This window comes from Tenebrio molitor, chromosome 7 (assembly GCF_963966145.1).
Source record: "Tenebrio molitor chromosome 7, icTenMoli1.1, whole genome shotgun sequence".
Classification (NCBI taxonomy): Eukaryota; Metazoa; Arthropoda; class Insecta; order Coleoptera; family Tenebrionidae; genus Tenebrio; species Tenebrio molitor.
The window spans coordinates 17,030,143-17,041,386 of NC_091052.1; the positions used below are offsets into that span (position 1 = coordinate 17,030,143).

Below are 11,244 nucleotides of genomic sequence, written 5' to 3' on the forward strand. Positions count from 1 at the left end.
TTAAATGGCGTAAAAAGTATGAAATATGAAGAAGTGAAGAATTGAAGAATTTGCTGATGTTGTGAATACGTAATTAAAAATTTCCTTGCCAGATAACTTTTTATAAAAAAAAGTATGACTTTCATAACTACTTGTACAAATAACTATTATAATGTTGTTAAAGTAATATTTATTTTCTTTTAAGCGGAGTAGAAGTCCTAGGAATAGAAGTGTCCACAGACGGCTCTACCGAGTCAAATGTAAGGTCATTTGAAGCACTTGTCGCGATTTATTCATCTATTACATACACCAAATATTAGATTATCCCTTTAAAAAAAGGCTCTAAATAATGAAATTATTACCCAATACATATTTAACCGGTTCCACTGTGGTGTAAGACGAGTCGCCCGTTGTGGGCGTGTCCATGATGTCAGATATCAAAATCAAAAATACTGTAAGATAGCCGTTCAGTGTTAAAAAGTAAAGATTCGTAAGTTATAAAAATTGTTTGCTGATGTCGTTTTGATAATTTTTTGTTATATTTTGCGAATAACTGAAGTACTCGTATGTCCATTCAGAAGGAAATCCATGGCACGGCCCCAGAATTGACGTAGATCGCGGCAAACTCTATGCACGAACTAATCTCACCAAAGTCCCGAAAAGTGTATGATTTCTACATAATGCTCTTGATGAAAAGTATCTGGATACAAAGGTAAAATTTGTGAGTTTCCTAGAGGAAGATTATAAATTGTTATTTTAGTTTATGTTGTGCCTGTCGATGCGATTAAACCACAAATTTGACAATGAGAGATATCAAGATTTGGGCTCTGCTATTGACTAAAAAGGATACTAAAAAGTACAAATCGCGATCATTCACCATTTTGGGAAAGTTTTACCTGGAAATTTGCAGAAAGTACATCGGATAAATTACATAGCATTGTAGACTTTACTAATATTATCGACACTTCAAGTACCAATAATATTACAACAGGGGAAGCAGAAATTACTGGTGCCTTAAAATTTTAAAACTGCAAAATAGTATTTATCATTCAGAGTAGACGGTCTTTTTGTGCTTAGCTCCAATCTCTGGACTTACCACAAAAAATACTCACTTCTACTCTTAATGATATAATCTACTGTTTCTATGAATAAACCATCTTTTCCAAAGTGAATGTACTTTATTCGGTCATTTTATTCACAGATTTAAAATAGAATCTAAAAGATGTTATTTTTATTGAAGGGAAATCGTTAAGAGGCATTCTATGATGAGTCAGTTTGATCGAAGATCCGCTTAAGTTTTTTGTGATGGTATTCGTAGAGATGAAAGTAAAATCTAATATGTAACATGATTGAAAGTATAAATTATGATGTAAATGCGAAAAGAAGGGAAGTTACGCGGTGACCTCTTAAAACCTTCGTAGAATATACTGATTTATGTTGAAAGGTACCTAGGAGAGCGTGCCTCGAATATAGTGTTATGGTTTGTGAAGCGTAAAGCCGAAGATACGTGTGTGCTAATGACTTAATTTGAAAACGCTGCCTCTCAAAGCAGAAAAATGCACGTCCGGCATTCGGTGGGAAAGCTGCGCGTGGCTTAGAGCCGAAGAAAATACCGCTCGGTTCGTTGGCGGCCTTAATATCTGGTAATTTATGTGGTGGCGGTTAATCCGGTGTGAAGTTGGGCTTTTCGATTCGGCCATCATTTAGCCTGTTCTCGCGAGTTCTTCTCGCGAATGCAGCGCACCAGATAAATTATGAAAATATTAGAATGCGTAAACAGAAGGATTCCGGACTCGGGGCCGGAATAAGCCTGCGAGAGGTCGAGAATTTGATTTAAGTGTTGGAAGTTTTGGCGCCATGTAATTATAATTAGCAAGATAAATAAAACAGCGGAAGGATGAATAGGCAAAAGGTCGAAGTGAGGCGGCGGTCGGCGCACCTGCCTCCCGTATAATAGCGGCCGTGAGTTCTCCAGTTCATTTTCCACGCCACTGAACAGCTCATTACTGGATACAGGAGAAGTCTGGCATTAAGCGTCCGAAAGTTGTGCTTTCGCCCGGACTGACGTTGCAATATGGGGCGGCTCTAATCTGTTTCGATGATTTATCGCCCGCAAATTGGACGACCCCGTGGCCAAATGCAGAGATGCATTTTTCAGGAGGTTATTAGACCGTCCATCGATCCACCCTCTAAATCAACATTACGACCAGGTAAGACCACTTCGCGGTCCTCGGGCCAATTTGTGTTCGTTTACATTTTGCGAGAAGATTGGTCGCTACGGAGCTCATCAATCAAGCAACGGAGGTGAGGCCGATATGATGGGTTATGCTCGCTACGAATATTAATGAGGCCGCAATGTAGACGAAACCTTTCATAATCATAACACAGTCTGACTTCGCATCCACTCGTAATCAAAACAAATCACGGCCTCCGAAGACTAAACGATATGAGTCTTCGGCACGGAATATTAAGCGAACCGACGGATAACACCGCCAGCGGAATTGTCACCGTCCCAACGACATCTTATTAAATGCCGTAATTACCAAAGTCATTAATAAGTAGGACTCCCGCTCCCGTATTAAATTAATTAAAACCTTCGAAGATGCCCAAATCGCAGACGCCGAAATCAGTCGCTTTATTACCACCAACCTTGCCCCGAAATGCGATTCAGACACAAAAAACACCCCACACGACGGAACTGGGTTACGAGCTGCGCAAATTAATAATGGACGAGACTCGACGCGGGATTGCCCTTGTATTCCATCAATATTTACGTGTCTATTAGAATACGTTTTTAACCGACGAGCGCCTTTGAGAGCCCAACCGCACACCCTACTACTTCCTACTCCACCGGCAAATCTACTGTGTTACATCTCTTTTGCGAAATATAATGTTTCTTTTACACTTACGTGATTTATGAAGCTTCCGAGTCGACATGACCCAAAATGTGAATTTACAAAGAGTTATCAGACCGGTAAGTCTATTTCTTGAAGCATTTCACATTGTTCTAGATGCTACGACGAAGCTATTATGTCAAACCTTCAATGCTATGACAAATTATCCTATTAAAGCGAGAAAGCAGGTTAAACAGCGACTCTTTCAAAAAATTCAAAAATAAACGGCACACTCAGATGGCTGCATCAACGGTAACTGTAATGGCGAATAATTTTAATGAGGTCACACCTACTATCAACCTTCACCCTACTGAGGGTCTCGCGTGTATTGAAATGATTCGTCGGGGGTAAATGGCCGGAAAGTGTTTACTTGTTTCCTCTATACACTTAAAATAACATCATCATTATTTAACATCGAAAAATAGAAATCTGCTGCATTTTACTGAAATTCAAGTGCTGTCAGTTCGTCTGCGAAGTATTTATCCCTGTCTTGTGCAGACTTTTTCAATTTGATTCAAAATCTTTATGAACGGGATACATTTTACACAAAACTGTTGTTATTAAATTACGTCTTTTTTTTGTAATAAGTTATTGAAAATATTCCAATAATCAGATTGATTAAAATGTGAACAGGTATCAAGTGATCGAAAAGAAAACAAATCAGAGCAGGCGTTGCAAATTATCGGTCATGTCGTAGCAAAATCCTATGCAAATAAGCGTTCAATGCGTGGGCGTAGACAACTTATGGTCTCAAACGTTACTTTATAATAAATCCATCCATCATGAATTTTAGACGTTGGAATTATAATTGTTCATTTTATTATTATCTGATAATGAAGGAAATTTATAAAATAAACAAGAGCAACATTTTACATTCGTAAATATGGGTAATTTACAAGCTTTATTGCCACACGCGACGCCACTGGTAAGCAGATTTTCGGTGAAATGTCAAACAAAACGTCAGTTTTAAAGCAACGGTGTTGACGTTAACCTTGAAAATAGTTTTCGATTTCGGCAAAGTTTACGGACGTTTCCTATTATTGTAAGCAACAATTATCCCAGAATAAAGTGCCAAATGAGTTTTACTATTAAAGCTAAAGCATTAATTATTAATAATTACTTAATTAATTAATTAATAATAAATTTTTCGAGCGGTAGGCAACCGATAAAACGATTGTGTATAGTATAGTGTAAGTATACCTACATACCGTGAGTTTTTTATTTTACTGAACCTAGGATTCGTGGATCTGTAAGTTTGGTTGCCTATTTCAAATGAATTGACTTGTCCATTTTAGAACTGAACATAGCCACTTTACATTGTACTCGTATGTTCAGCGAAATACAAAACGCAGTGTATGTGTACAATTAAACTAAGATAAACGTTTCGATAAAACAAAAGATGAGGTAGTACTCTTGATTTGTTTTCTTGTTGATCACTCTGTATTGTAACCATAAAACGCCAATCAAATTAATAATAGGCTGAATACACTGTTTCCATTAGAAAACGAAAAATCTGTTTTGACATTTTGTAAACGTTTGAAAACGCAATAGATCAAAATAACCAATAGGGTTTCACATGAGTTCATTTTATTTTCAGAATACATTTGCAAAACTAATCTGGCCATTTTCCGTGTTCATATGCAGGTTAACTTTGCAAATGTATTATGGGTTGCATCTTCAATTCCGTCGGGCTCATTATCACTGGTGAATTACCCTGTATTATGCGAATATTTTGAGTCAATTAAATAAGAACATTTACAAAAAAAAAACCTAAAATAGTTAAGAAGAAAAACATATACAGGGTTATTCACGAGAGGGGCATTTCTGAATTTCTTTTTGCCGCAACCCATTATACATATTGCAACCATATCTTGATTTCAAATTTTGAAAATAATTATAACTGAATCCACGACGGCTCTTAGTCCTGTCGCTTTGACGTTAAAGCAAAAAATCTTTGTCAATTCGAAAAATTTGTTTTTACAATAACGACGAAAAGACTGATATGCTTCTCATTTATGGAGAGCGTGGAAGGAATTCTGTGGCCGCTGCGGATGTTTACAAGCCAATGGTAGACACATGGAACACCTTTTACATTAACTTAATTTGTTAATTTATTTGTTGAATTTTAATTAAATACAGGTTATCTGTCAATCTGACATTTTTGACAAATCTATCCAACTTACTTTGATTTCTAATTTAAAAGAAATAATACATTTGATTTAGTAATTACTGCCATTGGTATTTTTGGTTGCGGCAAAATAAAAATTCAGAAGTACCTCTCTCGTGAATAACCCTGTATGTGTAATTGTAATATCCTTGGACCAAATTCAGAGATTTAAGGAAATTTTAACGAGATACCTCTCCTGTTTCGTTGTGTATAATAATCCGTTCTGATAGCGTATATGACACGATAATAGAATGAGCTGTAAGTTTGAGGGGTGTAAAAATATTATTTCTTATTACTTCATCTTTGTTTACCAGTATCGTGGAGCCATAAAGTAAAATCCTCAGTAAAATCTAATTTGGAGCAGCAATAATTTTTTAATGTTCCTCCCTCTTGCTCTTGAATTCTAAAAGTTGATATCTTTCACTTTTATGAACACTTTTTAAGTATGCTTTAAACCTAAACCAAAACGAAATATTCTTTAACACATAGAGGTCAGAGTAGAGTACTTTAGAGTATTTTAGAAAATACCGCGATAATTTGTTTTTCTGCGTATTGCTCTACTGGTACCGATACGTAATCATTGTTTCTATTCGCTATATTTTTCAAGCAGGATTTTCAACTTTAATTATTTAAAAAGTAAATTGAGGACATTGTACATAATCTACAGAGTAGCGTTAACAAAACAATGACAATCAAAGCAATAACAATAAATCTATATGATACAAAACTCATTTAAAGTTAGCGTTTTGGTTCACCGCCAAAAAAAAATTGTTATTTTTGTATTAAGTGTGCAAAATGAGTGTTTTTTGTTGGCGCATGAGAATCAGTTTTTGTCGAGACCGTTAGGCCGAGACTTCAAACTCATTCGAGTTTTGGCACGAAATACAAACACTATTTTTTCTACAACCGTCAAAAACTGAATTTGATTTTTGAAGGCAAATTAGATCAACAAAATCAAAGTGACAAGTCATTGTAACTCAGGAAACGCGCAAATGAAGATTGCAATTTTTCACACGTGAAAAAAAAATCGATTTTTTAACATGTGAAAAAATGAAAAACTTTGCGACTCGATAACGATGCAAAAATGTCACGTTTTTTTGACGGTTATAGAAAATAGTTATTTTTGTATTAAATGCGCAAAATGATTGTTTTTTGTTGGCGCATCAGAATGAGTTCAGTTTTTTTTTCTCGCGTTCTTTTCAATTTTAATCACGATTCATCAACTCTTGGCCTCCTCTGTTACAATTCTTTGAATTAAGTTAACTTTGATTACTACAGAAATTTAATCACATAGAACTCTAGAATTTACACAACGTACTTCGTGTTTTGCAAAATTTCATAATTCACATTTGTTTTTGCTAATTCATTGTTGTTGTTCTAAAGAGACATTCACGTGACATTACAAGACGTGCGATGACAGTGTCTAGTCACTGTACTCTCAATTTTACCATTTCCATTATCCTGCATTTAAAAAATCAATTTGGCTTTTTAATGATTATATCTAAGTATACACTAATTAGTTTTAACTCAAACACAGAAGAGAGAAGGAAAATGAGTATTTCAATAATTAAGTAGGTAGATAATATAAAATGCATGTCAGTGAAACGTCGTAAACATTACGTTTTCCTTGTAAAAAACTAAATACCTTGTCTTACGAATACAATTTATTTTCTTCGCTTGAATTTACTTTGAAAGAGATTTGTCTAAATAGTAAAAATGTTGCTGCCCTATTTATCTATCTATCGCTAGTCATTAGACAAGATTAACGAACGAGTAATAACATTATTGTGTATCAAGAGCGAAAATTTGCAATTACAGACGAGTGGGAAGCGCGATCACACGAGTGAGAAATAGAGCATTTCGCACGTGTTGTACACTATACTTTTTCTATTTTGGTATCATAAATGAATCTTTGTGAAACTAAAAAAAAAGGAAAAAAAACCAACGGAACTTTTTGTGAAACTTTTTTGTTTTTTTTTTGCGTATTACGTTGGTATGCTGTAATAACACGCTGGTCGGCGTCTGGCATCTCTAGCGAGCTCCTGTTAACAATTAAAACATTTGAAATTTGACATAAATTTTACAGAAATGCCACGACAACTCATCCTCCACAAAAGTCCCTAGATTATTTCATAATTAGATTGTTGAGTTTTTATCAAATTAATGCGACCAAAGTAGAAAAAATAGTAAATTACATTCTTTAAAAATAGTAAATTACATTCTTTTTATAAGACTGTGACACTCGTTCTGTTGGAGCACTCCTCACCGCGTTCGTCGTGGCCCAACCAACTTGTGTCACAATCAAGCGTCTTATAAAATTAATATAATAATGTACTCCTATTTTTTCCAACATCGCTTATGAAAATGATACTTTCATCACTCAATTTAGTGAGGAAAATAGCCGTTTGCATCACTAGTGAGGAAAATGGAGAAAGTAAACTCACTAGTGAGGAAAATGTATTTAACAATCTACTAGATTAACTATCTACTACCTACTTATTAATATAAAAAATTTAAAACACTGTTATTTGCATTAATTGAAACTCCGGATCCAGAAGATTCAAAAAATAGGGGAGTAAAATAATTATAAAGAAATTTAAAATTGAGACTCATTTTGATAAACGACGTTGAAAAAAATAGTATACACAATTCGTGATCAAAGTGCGATTTTTCAACTCGCAATACTATTCTCACTCGCTGGCGCTCGAGAGTATATCATATATTGTTCGTTGAAAAATCAGGCACTTTCATCACTTATAGTGTAATATACTATTTTGGTTTACAATACAAAAATTTACGATAATATTGCGGAATCTGGAAAAGTGCCTCGAATGCTTGCAGCGTTTCCCGGTTGAATGGCAAGGGAAATCTTCTCAAATAAGAATTTCTTTGATTTTGAATCGCCTGATATCCTATTGTACGATCGGATAAATGACCAATAAAACAAAACTCATTCAGTTTTTAAATCAACATAAAGAACAAAAATGAAAAAATTTACCACCCACGATCTACACGCTATGAGCAATTTTTTTTTCGTCATGTAAACGATAAGAAAAATTCACTTTTTCATAACGATCGTCGAAAAATAAATGGTTTTGATTGTTAACTAACTAATTTTATACTAAAAGAAACAAAAATAGTGATATGTATTTCGATCGTTGCGTCTTATTGTTGAGAATATGTTTGACGTAAAGTCGGGGATTCTCACCCATTCCTTTTATTAGGAGCTTTATTGTGTAAAATAATCCGCTGAAATCTTTCATGTCCACACAGTCATGTTAGTTACATGTGGGTAAGTTAGACACGGGAAAATCACTCCCGAACAAACCGTTACGAAGTTCAGAGAATATTGAACTCCAGAGCGATCTATCATTTCTAACCAACATTACGTCTTCATCTAACATCATTACTTCATAATGAGAGGGAGTGGTAGTAATAGCTCAGACGAAGTTCGTGAAAAAAAAGTGCGAAAAGTGGATGGGTAAAGTGGATGTAAGTAAAAAGATATCAACGTTTCCTTTTTTAATCTCGGCGTCCATTTGTTGTTGTCAAACCGCACAGCAAACTGATTTACCCCTTTCATTGGAAGTTGAAAACAACTCTGTTCAACCACAAAATTACTGTTAATGAGATTTAGTGAGAGGTTAGAGTAAATCAGGCCTTGAACGGATAGATAGTTATGCAAATTGAAATTGTAACACAACAGCGATCTTCAAACCAAACGGATGAGTCCACAAATATCCTCTGAAATTTTTCGGATGTCCGCGGCTGAGTGCTGCAATTAGCTTAACAACGTTGGTCAATAAAAAACAAGAGGGCTCAAACTGGCCGTGCCGTCATTTGCATTCGGGGATACAAGAAGCCGAATTGAAAGCAATTTTTTCCCGCGTTTGTCCACTGTACACGAAACAATCACTTTTCACAAATGTGCGCCTCAAGATTACATTTTAAATCATTCTTCCACTAACACTAAAATTCGTTTTTTAATTGCAATGCAAGCGGCGCCTCCAGAGATAATTTATGCGGGACAAGGTATAAGGTTATCGCTGTGTTGTTCTTGTTACATGATCTACATAAATAATAAAATTTAAAACAATATTATTAATAAACATGATCTAAACCCGAAAGCTTAATTTTGGAATAAACGATCAAAACAAACAAAATCTTAAATAATCCTCTGCAGGATTTAATATTTAAGTCATCGCTGTGTGGCAAATTTGCCGGATTTAGGATCGAATACTAAAAGATTCAAAAATTGTAGAAAACATTATTCTAAACATTCCACAAACTAACTGAAGCCATATTTACCACTGCCTCACTATCAATTTTCATCTTTATTTTTTAAAAACCGAGCACGTGTAAAATTTGAAGTTTTCACGTATTTTATGGTAAATATTTTACTTTTGTCCGACACTACCGTATCATGTTCTCCTTGTAATATTTTTGATAATGTACCGAAATTTTAGACGAGTTCTCTGGTTCTAATTATGCAATTAAGGCAGCGTTAAATTTAATGGACGATTATAACGTGGTTTAACTTTTTCAACCAAGCAATGGCCCCGTTTCTGGACTATTTTTTAAACTAAATTAGTTAAAAAGCTTCTCTACAAGATCATTATTAAATTAATTAATCTTTATAACATTAACATTTTCTTTGAACATGATAAATACATATTTTGGAGGTATTTTTTTGTCTTCGTTCCTTGTGTTTTTTTTTTCGATTATAGGACAAACAGCCTCATGATATTTTTGTATGGTAAACATGCGTTGACCTCTCTCTATATTTGATGGAAAGGAAAACACGGCGGTGAAATAAATGGATCAGATAAAACATTTATTTCGTTCTCCAGTTTTCCTGTTGTCTGCGTGAACGGATCAACTAACAAATCAATGTGACAGATTGGTAGTTGCGGAACATATTGAGGGAGGTCAAGTCCAGGAGCGCGATCGTGCCGCCAAAAAAGAATAAAATTAATCAGGAGGAATGCACCGGTGCAGAAGTTCAGCGAACACCCCTTTGTAAGCAGATTTTGTGTGTGTAAGGAAGGAAGAGAGCACTTTAGCGTCGTCGTTCCGGTTGGTTAATGGAGCTTTGGTGCAGTGCAGGAGCAGCACCAGCAGCACACAATTCATGTGCTGGAGGGCAGCCAAAGCCGAGAACAAACACTCGCCAAACGAAAAGACGCCCCGAAGAATAGCCTTCGGCGAATCTATATCCGGCCGGGGCCATAATTTGTGGCGGCAACGGTGACAGCCGACGTCGATCTTCCAGTGCATTCCTCCGGCTCGAGAGCGGAGCGCGCGGTGCCAGGTTCCGGGCTCGACCGGATCGGCGGACGTGTTCGAGAAAGCACGGCGTGAAGTTCAACACGGCTCGGTTCAGCGCTCAGGTTCCGCCCGGTGGCGGCGTGAAATATGTTCCTCGCGGTCGCCCCAACTTCCAAGACGGCCCAACTTTCCAACAAGTAGACATAAAGCAGCGTTGCGGTCGCGCAAACGACTAATCTGTTTCTAGATGAAGTGATTTAGTGAGGGTAATTGCGGTAATTGGGACCGAGTTCATGGTTTCCGGTCGGCGGTTCCGGGCCCTACGCACACCCATCATGCAGCTTGCCACTTACCGTGCACTAGAGGAGAGACGGCCAGCACCACCAACACGAGTAGCGCGGAAGGCATGACAACGAGTGACCGAGCGCATCACCTAAACACTAGCTCTCGCTCCGGAGGGCACGCGGAATCTGATTTTAGTCCGGTTGCCCGTCCGCGCTCGACTCGCGCAGGCTCCGTCCGGATCCACGTGTCCGGAGACGAGACGTATACCTATCCCGGTGCTAACGCGAAAACGCAGATATAGATGTGGCGCACGACGCTTTATCAACACGGAAATTCGCGGAATTACATAACCGTCAGACGCTATTGTCCTGATTAGGCGACACCGTTAAATTTTCACCCGAGTCGTTTATAACGCTTCATAACTTATGCTAACCATCAACATATTCGAGAGCGAAATCCACGCGACCACCCTCGATAAAAATCGGAGACAAAATCTCCTAGGATGCCGAACTTTATTGTCAAAGTTTCGCGATGCTCCGCTTTGATAACGTTTACTTTATCGATAAGTGAGCCAGCGTCACTTGAACCTATTTTTAAACAAACATACCAAATCAAAATATTTTTGCAGAAACATCAAAGTATGGCGTAGTT

At 36.7% G+C, this 11,244-nt stretch overlaps 1 protein-coding gene across 3 annotated transcripts in view; it reads right to left on the minus strand.

The window, feature by feature from the left end:
- Positions 1-10,850, minus strand: part of LOC138134788 (neurotrimin-like) — a 62,262-nt gene extending 51,412 nt beyond the window's left edge. Inside the window, exon 1 of one of the 3 annotated variants that reach the window (XM_069053279.1) lies at positions 10,662-10,850. In XM_069053279.1, coding sequence (XP_068909380.1) covers positions 10,662-10,716 — 55 coding nt within the window. In that variant the 5' untranslated portion in view covers positions 10,717-10,850. The remainder of the gene's footprint in view (positions 1-10,661) is intronic. The other 2 variants (XM_069053278.1, XM_069053281.1) reach the window with 2 other exon arrangements.
- Positions 10,851-11,244: the final 394 nt, after the last annotated feature.